The sequence below is a fragment of the Lemur catta genome, chromosome 6 (assembly GCF_020740605.2).
Source record: "Lemur catta isolate mLemCat1 chromosome 6, mLemCat1.pri, whole genome shotgun sequence".
Classification (NCBI taxonomy): Eukaryota; Metazoa; Chordata; class Mammalia; order Primates; family Lemuridae; genus Lemur; species Lemur catta.
In genome coordinates this window covers 56439835-56458051 of record NC_059133.1, presented here as the reverse complement: position 1 = coordinate 56458051, position 18217 = coordinate 56439835, and the positions used below count along the sequence as shown (strand labels likewise).

The 18217-nt window shown below is 48.1% G+C and overlaps 1 protein-coding gene across 1 annotated transcript; it reads left to right on the top strand.

Annotated features, from left to right (window-relative positions):
- The first annotated feature begins 513 nt into the window (after positions 1-513).
- ANKRD33 (ankyrin repeat domain 33) lies at positions 514-11286 on the top strand. Its single transcript, XM_045555166.1, has 10 exons — positions 514-542; positions 698-716; positions 800-914; positions 1615-1675; positions 1853-2048; positions 8371-8416; positions 8680-8924; positions 9169-9298; positions 9468-9584; positions 10589-11286. Exons 1-10 carry the CDS (start codon positions 514-516, stop codon positions 11284-11286), a joined length of 1656 nt encoding a protein of 551 aa, XP_045411122.1.
- Positions 11287-18217: the final 6931 nt, after the last annotated feature.

The following is an 18217-nucleotide window of genomic DNA, read 5'->3' as shown; positions in this document are numbered from 1 at the left end:
CCCAGTAGTTGTCCATAAAATCATTTTAACAACTTTTTTTCTTCCAACAAAATAGAATAGAGTAGAAAACATCACAGTGCATCACAGAGTTTGATAAAACTTTGCTTTTAGTTATATATATGTTCATGTGTCTTGGGTCCAGATGTAAATGTATTTACTGTGGATGATGGTCAAAAAAGTTTGAAATGCCCAAAGTAGAGGATATTCTTCAGTGATATCTCCAGAAGGGAATGATGAATGCATGGAAAGTAGCAACGTGAAATGTACCAGGCTAAACATAAATGGAAAGGGTGGGTTGGGGGGACTGTGGAACCCCAGGCTGGGGAGACCTGGCTCTGAGCAGCTCACTGTAACTAAGTTTGGTGGTGATGGGTGGAGGTGCTTACTTAGCATTTAACTGACTGCCCTCTCCGTGGGCCCTGAGGCTCTCTGCTTTGTAAGATGCCTTGAGCCTGAAATCCTGAGGAGCCTGTCCCCAAACACCCACTGGACAGTGAACGCTGCTCCCTCAGCATGGCCCTGAGCTCAGATGGAGAGAATGGGTTAGTCAGTGAGAGTCTTTAACTCATGTGCCTGGACCTCCCCTCCAATCCGCTAGGAGTACAGAAGGATCTGCAACAGGTATGATGACGTAGTGGTGGTCAGGACCCCACTGCCTGAACTTCACCCATGACCCTCATCCCCACCCCCACCCCAGGGGCCATAGTCCAGTGAGGGTGAGCTGGTCAGAGAGGGCCCTAAATCAAACCAGACCTTCCTGGCCGGCACTGAGTTATGAGCTGTGTGCTTTGTGATGTAGATCATGGTTGGAGGTAGGGGGCATGACCTATGGCAGGTCACACTGGACCCCCAGAAGGGGCCGGAGCTGGGGTCAGAGGCCACCTCCTCCATTCTCTGCCCCACCCCGCTAAGTGGTGGGTTGGGCCATTTCCCCACTGACTGCCGGCCCAGCTGTACCTGTCATCACATCTGGAGGCTGGGAGTAGAGGGGCTTCTGCTGGAAAAAGATCCCAGAAGAAAGGAAAAGATGAAATGGTGGTACATTCGGTTCCCCAAAGGTGATCGGTCCCTGCTGCAAACCAGACTCAAAAGTTTCCTGAGCTCCTTCTCAGTAGATTTGCCACTGTGCTCCCCCAAACCTCCCCCTTCTCTTCTGACTGAATTCTGCAAGTCAAGACTCTGGGCCAGAGCCCAGCCTGAAGGATTAGATGGCTGAAGATATGGCATGACAGGCTCCAGACAGTGCGTGTTATCAGGGCTTAAGGGAGAGCATCAGAGAGATACAGGGATAGAGAGATTGAAAGAGCCAGACAGTGAGATGAGAAAGATCAGAAGTTGAAGAAAGGAGAAGACAGACAGAAAGAGGAGTATCAGCAGCAGACACCGAAGGGGGAGAAGTTGAGGAGAGGCTGGAGTGGCAGACGAAGGAGCATGCTGGTGAATCCGTCCAACCCCAGCCGCTAAAAGATCACCTATAAAGTCCCTCTACTTTTAATCCTTAAGGCTACCACACTGAGACTCCAGAAGTCCTGACTGAAACGTACATGTATCACCCAGGGTGTGATCCATTATTTTACACATTAGCCGGCAACCTCCACTCCTCCACAACCACAGTCGTCTCTAGTAGCAAAGACACAGGGAGGGTCGAGACCCAGCCTGGGGAACTGGACATAGGGTGGGAAGGGATCTATTTGGAGTCCTCCTGAGCGGGGAGGCCCGAACAGGGCACCTCGGCACAGGGCACCAATGCAGATGGAAGGTAAAAAAACCTCATACACCTTCTGGGTACCCCGCCAGGTTGGCTAGGGCTAGTACACAGAAATAACTGCGGAAATAACTCCCCTTCCTTTAGGCCCAAATTGGAACCCCACCACCTCCTCCTGGGCACCTGCTCTGCCAAGACCCTGCCCCTGCATCTGGCCCCAGAACCTTCAGCTATAGCCTCAAGTCTGCGGAGTGGAGATGCTCTTTCAATTCCTGCCCAGGGCTGCCACCTGCTGGCTACGAGTGGCCTTGCAGAAACTGGACCCTGGCAGAAGCTGGGTGTGGTCTGTGATGGACCAGGAGTAGATTCTCTAGGCTTGGGGGAAAGAGAATTTGAAAAGCAAAATGTGAAATCCCCTTTCACCTAGCTAGGTGTCCTTGGGGCCTCTCTGCACAGGTTCAAGTTCCCCTATCCCTTGACAGTCACTCCTGCAGTGTTGGGGGGCTCTTCAGGCCCGAGGAGAGTCTGGCAGGGAGCTCACATTTACTGAGTGGCCGACACAGCGCTAGATGCAGGAGACACAGAGATGACTAAGGCGAGGAAAACAGCCAAGAACAAAATTAATGATAACTAGTGTGAAAAGCGCAAGAACTGAAATATGTGCCCGACACATAATAGTTTCCCATTCACAGTTACTGAATGAATGAATAAGAGATAGCACCATGCAATGATAAACTGTGTGTGGGAGAGGTTGGGGAGGAAGAGGAGGAAACAGGCAGGGAAATCCTTCTGATTCTATTCTTTTTTTTCTATTGTTACTAAGCAGTAATTATCTTAGTGGAAGATTCTAACATTTACAAGTTTAAAAACCAAAATATGAAGGTCCCCTTCCAGCCATCTCCTATTCTTTCTTTCTTTAATTTAACCATGTTTTAATGAGCATCGTTCTGTCCAGTGGTTCTCAACCTTGGCTGTACATGAGAACCACATGGGAGGATTTAAAAAATCCTCTCGCCTGACTTGTGCCCAGGCCAATGACTTCAGAATCTCTGGAGTGGGTTCCAGGGATCACATTTCTAAAAAGTTCTTAAGTGATTACATTGCACAGCCAATGTTGAGAACTGTTCCAGCCTTTTCTATGCATTTACAAAGAAATGTAAGTAGTCAATCTCACACTTGCTCACATGCACACACACACCATATATATGTATATGTACACAGTATATTTGTGCCTGTGTGTATGTGTATGTTACATTTGGCTTTGTTTTTCAACCAATTCACAACATGGCTCAGGGATATTTTCAGAGCAGTCCATGTGGGTCTATCTTTTTTTTTTTTTTTTTTTTTTGAGACACAGTGTCACTTTGTTGCCCTGGCTAGAGTGAGTGCCATGGCATCAGCCTAGCTCACAGCAACCTCAAACTCCTGGGCTTAAGCGATCCTACTGCCTCAGCCTCCCGAGTAGCTGGGACTACAAGCATGCGCCACCATGCCCGGCTAATTTTTTCTGTATATATTTTAGTTGGCCAGATAATTACTTTCTATTTTTAGTAGAGACAGGGTCTCACTCTTGCTCAGGCTGGCCTCGAACTCCTGACCTTGAGCGATCCACCCGCCTCTGCCTCCCAGAGTGCTAGGATTACAGGCGTGAGCCACCGCGCCCAGCCCTATCTTATTCCCTTTTAATGCAAGCATAATCTTCATATGCCACACTTTCTCTAGCCCTTTCCCTATTGATGAACGTTTAAATTGTTTCTAGTTTTTTTATTATTATTACAAACAATGTTGCAAGGTATATCCAGTATATCTTTGCTTACAAATGCAAGTACTGTTTTGGAAAACATTTCTAAAAGCAGATTATTTGGGTCAATGTGTATGTACATTTGGTATTTTGACAGATACTGTCAAAATGCTTTCCAAAAATACTTCCCTAATTTACATTTCCCCCACAATGTAAGCACTTAATATTATTAATGTTTAATTTTTGCTAAGCTGTTGGGCCAAAAGTAGTATTTCATTATTCTTTTAATTTGCCTTTTACTGCCTACTTGTGAAGTTAAGCATCTTTTCATATATTTATTGGCCATTTTTATTTCTTCTATGAATTAATTGCCCATGCTTTTGCCCATTTTCCTGTTGGGATTTTTAAAAAATTCATTAGGATTAGAGAAAGTTTTACTTGCAACAGTATGACTGGCTGGATTCTAGACTGGTCTTTCCGAGTAAAACAGGTAAAAATGCTCATTAAGAAATAAATGGAAATTATTTTAAAGGATAGACAACCTGGCCAGGTAGTAAGAAAGCATTAGGTTATAATCTAAGGGAAGGCGGAACTGAGACACGGAAAGAGAACAAGGAATCTGCTTTAATCTGAGGACGTTTGCTGAATTAAGTAAACTTGAGCTTCAATTTTCATAGCCTTTATTTTTGATGGAACCAAAGTAAGGAGTCTTATAGGAGATTTCTCTAAAAAGCTGTGAGTCCAAAGGGTACACTGTTAATGGGATGTTGAACCTGAAATAAATCTTTCCCACTCTCACTGCTAGGGGACTTTAAGGAAAGCTGCCTCAGTGCCAAACTCATGGGGAGGCTCTTCCCTGAGCTGTAACTACTAACTCGTCCTTGAGCTGATCTACAGCCCAAGTTCACACTACCTTGGGTGGTCCAAAACTATCCAAGTCAGGTATTTAGTTTAAGATGGCTCAGGACTGGTGGTACCTCTAAGTGCCTGGCAGAAAAAAACCCCACATTCTCTGAAGGAAGACATCTTCATCCTCAATCTCAAGAAATTTCCAACATCATTTTCCAGGTAAATAGCTCACAGTAAAATAAATAAATAAATAAATAAAAATAAATCACTAAACACAAAAGGGGAAAAAAAGCACTATGAGCAAGATCTAGCAGAAATCATAAACAGCAGAAACAGACTTGCAAGGTCTTCAGATAGGAATGATCACATTCAGAATATAAAATAACCATGTTTCATATGTTTAAAGAAATAAGAATCAAGCTGGAAAATATCTGCAGGTCATCAGAAACTATAAAAAATGACCAAGAAGCTTTGACAAAGAACAAAAAAATGAAAAGATAAAATAATTGAAATCTAGTAATTTACTGTTTACTGTTAATTTATTAACCACCACAAGGAACTACTAAAAATCAGAGTCAAAATAATTGAACTCTATTCCCACTTTATTTTCACATGGTGTAAGTAGATAAAAAGCAGATAAAATAACAATATATATCAGAGATTATTCTTTAAATTCAAAATTGAAAAACATAATTTGAAAAATAAATATATCTAATTATTAAAATTTTCATAATTGGTTAGTCGTCTAATTTGCAATAAAGAAACTGATTATTTATCTTATACACTCAGAGATACACCAGTATCAGGTCTTAACATCTTGTGTAGTAACATGCAGTACAGAATTCATACTCTAATCCTTTAACTGGGAACAATATTTAGTTTTATTCATTTTTGTAACAGAAAACAGATATTTACAAACTTAGGTACCTCTGAACATCAATAGAATCTTTGCATGGTGAGTTTTGGGGTTTTTTTTGTTGTTGTTGTTTGTTTGTTTGTTTGTTTGAGACACAGTCTCATTCTGTCACCCTGGCTAGAGTACAGTGGCATCATAATAGCTCACTGCAACCTCAAACTGCTGGTCTCAGGCAATCCTCCTGCCTCAGCCTCCAAGTAGCTGGGACTACAGGCGCGCGCCATCACGCTCAGCTAATTTTTCTATTTTTTAGATAGAAATGAGATGGAGTCTCATTCTTGCTCAGGCTGGTCTTGAACTCCTGGCCTCAAGTGATCCTCCAGCCTTAGCCTCCCAAAGTGCTGGGATTACAGGTATAAGCCACCATGCCCAGACTTTTTTCAATATTATAAAAGTGAATTACAGATAAATTAATGACCAAATGGTAAAAATAAAGCTGCAAGATTAATTTAAAAAATGAAGATCTTTGTGATCTTAGAATGGGAAATTCTTCTTAAACAAGACTTCAAAGCACAAAGTATAAGGAGAAATTTTAATGAATTTAACCATATCAAAATTCAGGATTTCTTTCAATGAAGGTGACCATAGATAAAGGTAACAGAAAGGTTTATAGTACATATCTAAAACTCATATGATAACAGGTTATTATCTAGAATATTAAAAGGCAGTCCTGAAAAATCAATAAGAAAAGGACAGGAAAATCCAATGGAACACTGGGCAAGGGCCATGAACAGGCAATTCACAGGAGAGGAAAGAAGCATGGGTATCAGGGCATGTGGAGAGATGCTCATCTTGCTGACAATCAGAAAAATTCAATGTGAAATAGCAATATCACTTTATCATTCTGGACTATCTGATTGACAAAATTTAGCTGGCTGAATAGTGACAAGTGTTGGCAAGGATGTAGGAAACTCTCACGCACTGCTGGTGGGCACACTGCAAAACAGGGAGCAATCTGACGTATCCTGTCAATAAGCATGTATGTGCCCTATAACCCAGAAATCTCAGAGACCTGTGCACAGGTCAACAACTAGATACGTACTAGGACATTCACTACAGCATTATTTGTGGTGACAGGAAGTTGGAGGCAACCTAGGCATCTATTGCTGGAAGAATGGATCAGTACGAGGTGGGAAATGCACACCATGGAATTCTGTGCAGCAGGAAGAAGGGGAAAGAAAGAAGTAAAATAGCGCACCCCACATTTTTTATCAAAAGAGCAAAGTTTTTCCCTGGAGTCCTGTCCATCAGACATCTGTATGCATTTCATTGGCCAAAATTGTGTTACATGATCAAACCTAACTAAAAGGTGACTAGAGAGAAGGGAGGTTATGGGTAAGGCTTGTGTCAGCTAATGAGAGATGTCTGACATATAATCTGGTAGACTTCTTCTAACTGCTGCACAGAATTCCACAGTGTGCATCTACCACATTTTACTTTGATGGCTAGAGATATAGCAGTCATCTGGAGGAAAAGTCAAGAGAATCCCAGAGAAGGCCCTGACATCATCAAATTCCTTAACCAACACCAAATAGCTTCCTTATCCCTGAACTTTTTATCATGTGTGAAAAAATAACCCCCTGTTGAAGCCACACGTGTCAGTTAGAGTTCCATTGCAGCCAACAGAAATAAATCTGGTTAGTTTAAACAGAAAGGGATGGAGAAGCAGGCTCTAGGTCCAGGGACAACTCCTAGCTTTGAGAGTCACATGATCTCTGCTTGTGAGTGGGAAAACAACGGTCTCTACTAAGGGAAGATGATGAATCAGGAAGCTGCACACTAGAGGCCCACTGCAGCTGTCATGACCTGTGACAGCAAAACGGATGTCCTATGTTATGTAGCTGTGTTTGAAATTTTTATCTTGTGCAAGAGCATAACCTAAGCCACAGATTCCTAGCTCAAAGGAATCTGGGACGTGTTGTTTTAGCTTTCCAGTTTCTGCAGTTCAGAAGAAACACTAAAAGGAGTTTGGGACTGACATTGAGCAGCCAGTCTATCACCAAATGCGCTCCTAGCTGATACACTGTGCATAAAGCAACAAGGGTGGATCTTAAAAACACAGTATTGAGTGAAAACAGACAAACAATGAGTTCTGTAGCACAATTCATAACATGTTAAACACACACACACAAATCAACATTACCCTTTTCAATGAAATATACATTTCAAGGATATTAATGTATAAGTGCCAACTAGCAAAGGGAAAAGGAGAATGGGGTGTGGGGATTAAGGGTGAAAGAGAGAAACTAAATAAAGTAAAATAAAATGAGAGGTCTTGTATAGTCTGATGGTGGGAGTGATACAAACGGAGGAATATTATTGGCTCGGTTTTCTATATCTGAGGTCCAAAACCAATCCACTAAATTTAATATTTAATATTAATTTAAATATCAATGTAATAATTATTAAACTAATAAAATTTAAATATTTCATATTTAATTTACCACACCAAAACTAATCTATGAAGTTTAATATATCATAATTTCTGTACTCCTAATTTGACAATTCTTCATGTTTTGATTTCCCCAGAACCCTAAAAGATCGGCCCAGGTGACCCCTGGAGGCCCCCACCCCACAGTCGTTCTGAGAGTCCTAGCCCTGTTTAGTGAGAGGTCTGCATTGTCTGCACTCACTCATACCCTCTCCTACCATCACCTCCTCTCCAAGTTCCACTCCTCCAAAGCAGGCGGAGGTGGGGGGAGGAGAGCTTCAGGTTCTCGGAGCTGGGTTCTGAGACCCCATAAACCTTCCACCTTCTAAGGCTCCATTTGGGAGCTCAGCTGGTATCCCCAGCAGGTTTAAGGTGCATGCGTTGGTTCAAGGCGGGGAGTCACGCCGGCGTTGATGGTATAGTGGTGAGCCTAGCTGCTTTCCAGGGCGGGGAGTCTTTCAGAGCCCGCCCCTGGTGGGAGGGGCTTCCCGGTGCAGGCCCCGCCCACTCTGCAGGATCTTGGGGCGGGTCTTGGTCTGCTCTGTGACAGGAGCACCCGCCCCTCCAGGCCCCCAATCCCTTCCTAACCCGGCTTGATCCAGCTCAGCCCTGAGGTGTTTGCAGCAGCTTTTTCTCAAAGTCCAACCATCTGTTACCTGGGTTGCTTCCTGGGAAGCAACCCTTTCAGGTTGCCTCTGAGAAGTCTGGGGGGATGCTGTTGGCCCAAGGCTGTGCCCCAGGATGACTGCCTCTTAGAAACCTTCCAAACCCCAGGTAAGGTCCGGTGGGAAAGAAAAAACGACCACCCCCCACCTCCATGAATCTCACGGGGGTCCAGACCTAGAGCGAAGTCACCCTGCCTGCTTAGGTCTCCTGAACCACTGCTTGTCCTCTCTCCCCATGGATGGGGCCAGACACCTGCTGGGATAAAGGCTTTCCCTGGGGCAAGGGTTGGGCGATTTGCAGCTGCTGGGACTCCCCGTCCCCCCAGGACCAGGGAGACACTGCTCCTCTCCATTCTGTGTTATAGACGCCAGCGGCCTGTGGACAAGGGCCTTGTCTTCTTGCCCCCAGATTGGAAGAGAAAGAGCGGCCATTGCACAGGGGAAGGCTGGACATGTCTGAGGCACTGTCCTGCCCCGGCAATAAGCCCCCAGCCCCAGGCTGCAGGCTGGGGGCCCTGTACTGGGCCTGTGCCCATAATGACTCCACTCAGCTCCAAGCCATACTGGATGGAGGGGTCTCCCCAGAGGAGGCCACCCAGGTGGACCGCAATGGGAGGGTGAGATGCCCCGCGTGCTACCCAGGACAGCTAGGGGCAGCTTGGTCTCCCCACCATGCCGTCCTGATCTGACTCCCTGAAAGAGTTTTGGGACCTACTGCCGGTCCTTAGGAGGAAGGGAATGGGTGAGGGGGGGTCTTCACGGGGGTTGGGACAGCCTCTGGGACAAATGCGGGTTTAGAGAGTACAAGGGGCCTGGGGAGCCCTTGGAGGAAATCAGGGGACTGAGCTGCCCTGCCCTCAGACAGGCCTCATGGTCGCATGCTACCACGGCTTCGGGAATGTTGTGGCCCTGCTCAGCCGCTGTTCCTTCCTGGATGTGAACCAGCAGGACAAAGATGGGAACACAGCGCTCATGCTGGCTGCCCAAGCAGGTGAGAGGCTGCTGAGCTCCACCCTCCACCAGCCCCGCCCCACCCACAGCCCCACACTCATTGCACAACATTCTCCTGTGCAGGCTTTGTCATGTTGGGTGGAGGGTGGGTTTGGAGCCTCATCACTCCCTTTCCTGGGGGGCCAAGCTCTGCCCTCGGTACCCTGCAGGCCACGCGCCTCTGGTGAGTCTCCTGATCAACTACTACGCGGGGCTGGACCTGGAGCGCCGGGACCAGCGGGGGCTCACGGCATTGATGAAGGCTGCCATACGGGACCGCTCCGAATGCGTGGCCGCCCTCCTCATGGCAGGTGTGTGGGGCCTGGAGCAGGGTGTGTGGCCTCCAGTCCCTCCCCCAAGCCTCCCCACCACACAGTAAGTCAGCTATCATTTAGTTGCAGGGAGGAGAGAGGTGGAGCTAGAGGATCAACCTAATTCAACTTCCTGAAGGAGGAGGCTCTTCACCATCAACAAAACCCAGCGATTGCTAGCTCTCTTTACATTGTGGGCCGGTAGCCCAGAATGGAAAGCTCAGGAGGATGACCTAGCCCAGCTGGAAAACCTAAAACATAAAAGGCTGGTGTCTGGAACCAGACTCTTGGGTTCTAGTCCTGGCCCTGCCACTATAGGAGTGGCCCTGGGCAGATGGCTTCCCTCAAGCCAGGCTTCCAGGGGACACAGCGAATTGTCATTGAGGCATGTGGCTGTGTGGAGTTGTTGGGGGTCAAGTCCACATTGTCCATGGAATTGTGGGCCCCCATTATTCCCTGAGGTGGGACTGTCCTCTGCTGGTCACTCTGGGGGATCCCAGCCTCCAGCTTTTCCCTGCCCCACCCCATCAGACTGGGTTTGGGGGAAGAAAGGAGGGAGCTCCACAGCCCTTCCTTTGTCTGAGAGTAACTGCCCGCCCCCGATTAGAGGGGTGTGGTGATGAAGAGGAGAACCAGGAGAGGGAACCAGCAGAACACCACCTTCAGCCCCAGAAGGTGCAGCTCAGGACACACCTGTCCTGGGTCACCTGCACACCCTCCTCTGCTCTGTTCCCTGCATTCAGTAGGTCCCTGTTCTGCTCCAGGCTGGAGACTTATAGTAGGTCTCTCTGAAGTCTTTTCCCCTCTCTGGAGTTAAGTCTGCTCATGTCTCTTAAACAGGAGGTTGCAATACTGGCCTCCAAGATCTCAGCTTCAACAGGATGGGACTGTATGGTTTTGAATCTAACCCAAGTCAGTCTTCCACAAATCACCAATCTCTATCCCACCCCACATCACTCCTATGCCCTCCCACCCCGCAGGTGCTGACCTGACAGCAGTGGATCCTGTGAGGGGCAAGACAGCCCTGGAGTGGGCAGTACTGACTGACAGCTTCGACACAGTGTGGAGGATCCGGCAGCTGCTGCGGCGGCCACAAGCGGAGCAACTCAGCCAGCACTACCAGCCTGAGTGGCCGGCCTTGGCGGGGCTCGTGGCCCAGGCCCAGGCCCAGACCCAGGCTGCTCCATCCCTCCTAGAGCGGCTACAGGGCGCCTTAAGCCTCCCTTTTGGCCAGTCTCCTCAGGAGGGGGGTGTCCTGGACCACCTTGTGACTCTCACGACCAGCCTGGCCAGTCCCTTCCTCACCACTGCCTGCCACACTCTGTGCCCTGACCACCCGCCTACACTGGGCACTCGAAGCAAGTCTGTGCCGGAGCTGCTAGGTACTGCCCCGCCCCCTCCCCCAGCCCCCTCCCCTCCCCTGGTAGTCTCTGGCCCCCGAGTCTTTGTCCCCTACCAGAGCCCTCAGGGTATATTGAGTGTGTGTCCTCAGTGGCTACAGCCTAGGGACAGTACCAGCCCGAGGCCCCAAGTCCCCAAGATCCTCCTCTCCAAAGCATCCTCATCCTCCTACCAGCGCAAGCCGAACCCCAGTCCTACGGGGAATCGATGTCTGGCCCTTCCTCTCTGGCGATATCAGCAGCTCAGGATGGAGAGGAGGAGGCAGGAGGAGGGCTAGGCCAGGCTGGGAACAGGTAATCAGGCCCCTCTCTAGGCGCTTTTTCCCTTTAGAGCCTCTTCTGCTTTCCCATCCACCCCTGCCTAAGTGAATCTGCTCTCAACCTATGTACAAGGTCATTCATTACAGCATTGTTTGCAACAGTAAAGGGGTGGAAACAACCTAAGTGTCCATCAACAGGCTCAGTGGGTCATGCTTGTAATCCCAGCATTTTGGAAGGCTGAGGCAGGAGGATCGCTTGAGCCCAGGAGTTTGAGACTGGCCTAGGAAACATAGTGAGACCCTGTCCCAATAAAAAAATTTTTTTAAAATAGCCAGGCATGCTGGCACATGCCTGTAATCCTAGCTACTGGGGAGGCTGAGGTAGGAAATCAATTTGCTTGAGCTATGAGATCGAGGCTGCAGTGAACCATAATCTCGCTACTGCACTCTAGCCTGGGTGACCCTGACTCTAAAAGTAAAAAAGGGGAGGGACTGCTAAGTTGATTAGGTGTGTAATTACTGTACACCCATATAGTATATTCTATGCAGCATATTATAAAATAAGGAACCTACATTCTGATATGAAACTATCTTCAAGATGTATTAAGTGAAAATAACTGAGGGGTGGAACAGTGTGTTCTTATTTGTCAAAGTAAAACTTTCACAAAGATAAACATGACTAATGCAAATACACACTGAGTACCAAGTTTTTTAACTACCTAATGAGTGAACTAGCAGGATAGATCAAAGAAAGAAATGACAGTCAGTGGAGAAAAGAATGCTGGAATCAGATTGCAAAGGTAGATACAAAAAAGTTAATTACTATCTGGCAGTAAAACCATAGCTGTTTTTATTTTTTTCTAGCAGACAAAAATAATTTGCTATTTATCAATCTTTAACAGGTTAACCTCGTGTTTTAGGGAGTCTGGGCCCTAATCAATAGTAAATAGTATGTCAAACAAACAAAGTTAACTTCCCCTAGATGACCCATAGGTAAGATTACTAGCTGATGATCTAAAATATCTTTGAAGGCCGGGCACGGTGGCTCACACCTGTAATCCTAGCACTCTGGGAGGCTGAGGTGGGTGGATTGTTTGAGCTCAGGAGTTCGAGACCAGCCTGAGCAAGAGCGAGACCCTGTCTCTACTAAAAATAGAAAGAAATTATCTGGCCAACTAAAATATATATATAGAAAAAATCAGCGGGGCATGGTGGCGCATGCCTGTAGTCCCAGCTACTTGGGAGGCTGAGGCAGTAGGATCGCTTAAGCCCAGGAGTTTGAGGTTGCTGTGAGCTAGGCTGACGCCACGGCACTTACTCTAGCCCGGGCAACAAAGCGAGACTCTGTCTCAAAAAAGTAAAATAAAATAAAATAAAATATCTTTGAAAAGGCACTTAGTAACTTTTTTGGCCTTATTTACAAATTTTGGATATTTTTTCTGAATCCATTTGTTGTATAAATATATTTGCTTTTATTTTCATAATAATTGTAGCAACCACTTATAAGATACTTACTGTATATTTTAACATATTTAACCCTTTCAATAATCCTGAGGGTTTTTGTCTTTGAGGACACAAGGCACAGAGAAGCTAAGGAGTTGCCCAGGTCCCAAAGCTAGAAACTGGCAGAGATCAAGGTCAAGGCCCAGCCATCCAGCTGTGGCCTCCAGGGTCTAAATGATCCTGCCTCACTGGAACATCCCTGGAGAGAAACAGTGAATTTCTCCGGAAGAGGACTGCACAGCTGAAGGAGTGGGAAGGAGACTTTCCACTAAATTATCCTTTTGAACCTTTTGATTTTAAAAAAATATTTCTTAGAATAGTTTTAGATTTACAGAAAAGTTGTGAAGATCATGCACAGAATTCCCACACATCCAACACCCAGTTTCCCCTATTATTAATGTGAGTGTAGTACATTTGTTACAATTAAGGAACCACTATGAATACATTATTATCATTAACCAATATCCATACTTTATTAGATTTCCTTAGTTTGTACCTAATGTCCTTTTTCTATTGCAGAATCCCATCCAGGGTGCCACATTACATTTAGCTGTTACATTTCCTTAGCCTCCTCTTTTTTTTTTTTTTGAGACAGAGTCTCGCTTTGTTGCCCAGGCTAGAGTGAGTGCCGTGGCGTCAGCCTAGCTCACAGCAACCTCAAACTCCTGGGCTTAAGCGATCCTACTGCCTCAGCCTCCCGAGTAGCTGGGACTACAGGCATGCGCCACCATGCCCAGCTAATTTTTCTATATATATTTTTAGTTGGCCAGATAATTTCTTTCTATTTTTAGTAGAGACGGGGTCTCGCTCTTGCTCAGGCTTGTCTCGAACTCCTGACCTCGAGTGATCCACCCGCCTCGGCCTCCCAGAGTGCTAGGATTACAGGCATGAGCCACCGCACCTGGTCCTTAGCCTCCTCTTGACCGTGAGGGTTTCTCAGACTTCCCCTGCTTCTGACGCTCTTGACAGCTTTGAGTAGTACTGGTCAGGTATTTTGTGAATGTCCCTCAATCAGGATTTGTCTGATGTTTTTCTTAGGATTAGTTTGCGGTCAGGGGTTTTCAGGAAGAGCACAGACAGAGGTAAAGTTTTCACTTTCAAAGGCACATCAAGGGCACACACTAGGAGCGTGACTTACCACTGTTGATGTTGGCCTTGATCACTCAGCTGAGGTAGTGTTTGTCAGTTTTCCCCACTGTGAAGTCCCCTTTTCCCCGCTCTGTACTGCACTCTTTGGAAGGAAGTCACTATGTGAAGCCCATACTAAAGGCGTGGGGGATTATACTCCATCCCCTTGAGGATAGAGTATTTAAATTATTTGGAATTCTGCACAGAGCATGGTGACTTTTAAATTATGTATTACCATATTGTGAAAAGTTTAAAAATAAATTTGCTCTTTGAATAGGGGACCCCCCCCACACACGTATATACTCTGAGGTGAAAATGACTAATAGAGTTAATGTGCAATTTCTCCCAGAGGGCCCTGAAGGCAACAACAGAGGACTGGAATGGGCTCAAGGCTAACTTTGCTAATTCCCACCTGTTTGATCCTGAACAAGACACTTAGGTTTCCTTTGCCTCAGCTTTCACCTCTGTTAAATGGAGCAAACAGGGCTGTTGGAGGGATTCCTCAGATAATATGGGTGCGAGGGTTCTGCAGACCGTACAATGCTGTCAAGAAGTGGGGTATTGGCCAGGCTCGGTGGCTCATGGCTGTAATCCTAGCACTCTGGGAGGCCGAGGAGGGAAGATTGCTTGAGCTCAGGAGTTCGAGACCAGCCTGAGCAAGAGTGAGACTCCCATCTCTACTAAAAGAATAGAAAAAAAAATGAGCTGGGCGGGTGTGGTGGCACACACCTACAGTCCCAGCTACTAGAGAGGCTGAGGCAGAAGGATCGCTTGACCCCAGCAGTTTGAGGTTGCTGTGAGCTAGGCTGATACTACGGCACTCTAGCCCAGGCCACAGAGTGAAACTCCGTCTCAAAAAACAACAAAAAAAAGAGGTGGGGTATTAAGGAAGGGCCTGAGTCGAGACATTTCCGGGCCTCCAGGGTGAGCAGGAGTTCTTTCCTTCCCACCCACTGCTGAAATTTCAGCACAGGAGGCCAGCCTGAGCATTGGGCATCACAGACGGGGAAAGAAACTCCATCTGCAGTCTTGGAACAGCATGGTGGCCGGATGCTTCAGCCTGGGAGTTGGCCTGTGACCTTGGGCAAGTTCTCAACCTCTCTGAGCCTCACAGCCCCCGTGTGTAGAATGCAGGTAGGCACAACACGCTCACCGCAGCTGCTGTGAGAGCCAAGTGAGATAACGCAGCCCTCACCACTGTACCTGGCCTTATTAATATCATTTTCTTATTTAATCTTCACAACCTTCCTTTTTCACAGTTGAGGAAACTGGGGTTACGAAGCTTATGCGACTTGCCCAGTGGCAACAGCCTTGGCAACAGCCGATAAGTGGCAAAGCGGTGCTTGGAGCTTACGTCTGTGAGACTCCAAAGCCTGGGCTCGTTCCACCGCAGCGCGTGGCCTCTGCAAAAAGCTAGGGCTCCTCTGATTCTTTGAGCCCCTCCCTCCCACTTCCAACCTGCTCTGGGGGGACCGCTGCACCTTCCAGGCCAGGGAGCTCGCCCTCTGTCATTCTCTCTGCCTCTCTGTCCTGTCTGGCCTGGGGATCTGGTGGAAGGGACAGTGATGCCTGGGCCCCTGGTCGGACAACATTGTCCAGCAGAGGGAGCTGCTCCACCTTGGAGAAGACCCACCCCTGTGGTCCCTGGCCACCTCCAGGGCAGCTAGGGACCCAGGACTTCACTCCCACAATTCTCCCTCCCCCTAATCCTCTACTATCTCCTGGCAGCAGCCTTCCCTCCTTCCCCTAAACCCTTTCAGGCTGAGCAGAGAGAGGGAAGCCTCCAGGCCTGGAGCTGCTCTGCCTGTGCCTCCTCTAACATCCTGGCTCTCCCACCCTCATCCCAGCCCCTGAGGCTTCCAAACTGGAAACCCACAAGAAGGCTGTGCAGAATGCAGGGCACTCCAGGCCTCCCTGTGATGGCGACGGTGCTGCATTTGGAATCCCACAGAGCCAGGCCTCTCCCAGGCCCCTCACCTCATTAGTAACATCAAATGATGGTAACATACAATAGCTACTTCCCAGGTTGTTGTGTGGCTTAAGCTGTGCAGAGTATGCAAGGCATTGAGCAGCGCCTGGCACACGGTCACGTACGGTCACATCCCACTATGGCAGATGCCTATCCTACGCCTGGGCTGCAGGGTTGGCTGTCCTGACACACTGGGGCGTCATCCAGTCTCGTGGGGACTCCTGGGGACCCATACTCACTCCTGTGTGGAAGGGACCATGTCTGTATTCCTGGCCCCTGGTCCAGCCCCAGGCCCATACAAGCCTCAATACACATGCCTAGGAAAGAATGGAGTTCAGGCTCCACTAAGGTTGGGGATGCTTGGGGGGGGGGCTTTATCATCTCCCTCATCCTCTCAGGGGCTGCCCTCTATCCTAGGAGCGGCAGCATCCTCAGTTATTCCAGGACATACCCAGGAAACCCCTGTCAGGTCAGGAGAAGGCACATATATAAATATGTGGGGAGGACATTCCTCACCCGGGCCCGGCAGTACCTTTTGCCTATCAGATCTCAGCTGGCTACACGGAGAAGCCATCTGGCTAGGGCTCACACAGACGTTTACACCTGCTCTCCTCTCTCTTTTCCCTCAAGGGTCCGTGGCTTTTCACCGTTGAGGAAAATACCGAGGTCTGAAGGGGGGGCTTGAGGACAAGGCTTGGGCCTTCCTCAACAGCCCTGCCCCTGCGCACTCCTACTGCAGAGGGTTAGACAGACTCTGAAACCTTGAACACAGTCACACAGGCAATGTCACATGCAGACACACCATCAGCTGTGGGACCCGCAGGCTCACAGGTACTGATGTACACACAACCCCACTGGCCCACAAACTCCTGGTTGCACACAGAGGGGCAATACACTTGGTCACACAGGTACACAAACATAGTCTCCCTGACCAAGAAAAAATAAAGGCAGGGCCACCCCTCCTCCCTAGGGTTCCTGGCCCATGCTCTCTGTCCCCTCTGCCCCGAAACGTTTACATCCATTGCCCCAGCCATCCAGCTGCGTACCTCACCTGTGTGACTGTGGTTGGAGTTGCAGAGTCTGTCCAACCATCTAGAGCAGGAGTTGGGGCCGCTGAGGGAGGCCCAAGCCCTGCCCTTAAGTCCTCCCTTCCAGCCTAGTGTCTTCCCTAACTGTGAAGAGCCGCGGTCTCTCTGAAGGAAAGGGGAGCATTGAGTAGGTCTAAACCTAAATCCGTCTTGGTGCCTATTTACTCTAGACCTGCCTTGGATAACCCCTGGCCCCTATTTCCTACGTGCCCTGCCTTGGGGGCACAGGGGGCAGAGGCCTGTGGGTTTGGGGGTGCTGGAGACAAGTGCTGGCCAGAGGGCCCTCAGTCCCAGGCCCTCTGGTCCTGGGAGGGGCAGAGCCTGGGCACGGATGCTGGAGGAGAAGGGAAGGGGCAGGATTTATGGCATTTCCCCTCCAGCTGGAAACAAAGGCAGATTCCTGTGTCCAGCATGAGCAATCCGGTCCCACCCACCCAAGCGGCTGGAGTTGAAGGAAATCTCGCTGGCTCTGGCCTCGTCCAGCTGCGCAGCCCCCTCTTCCAAACACTCTCTCCCAGCCAGGGCCATTACCAACTCTCAGAGTCTGGAGACCCCTCTAAATACCAAGCCCTTCCCACTGGAGATGGTCATCTTAGCCCCTCACACTCTCTCCCCGGGCAGCAAGGGTCCCCTCAGCACCACCCAAGAGCCTGCCAGCCCTTCCTGCCCTTGCCAGCCAAGCAAACTCAGGCCTTGCTCTTCATTACAGTGGGCAAAAGGCTCGCTGCCTCGAGGAACTCCTGTGCCATCCAGCACAAGCTCAGCAAGGCCCTCGAGTCAGCTCCACCTTCAGGAGTTTCAGCTGAACATCCCCCAACAGCAAGATTGCTCCCCGCAGCTAAGTGACACATCTGCGCTCACTGTAGCCCCGGGGAACTGTGGGGTGCACATCCTTAATTAGCGAGGAGTCAAGACACACTGTCTAATACCAACAGAACAGAAACTAAAGGTTTGGGTACATTATTTAAATTTACTATGTAATATTTAATATAATGATCAATAATTAGAGGGAGAGAATCTAAATGGCCTAAGTTACAAAGCTTTCAAATTGAGAGAGAGTATACACATATTATTGAGAGTTATTAAAGCAAATGTCAGAGAAACAAATATCTGGAACTTTGAGAAGAGGGTTGGCCCCCACAAGAGGGTCAAGGGATGGGCACAGTTGCTTTTCATAATAAACTCGTCTGCAAAATTTTATTTATTTATTTTACCCCATGTTTATTTGGGATTTCTTGGGTTTTTTCAAAATGGCTGCCTC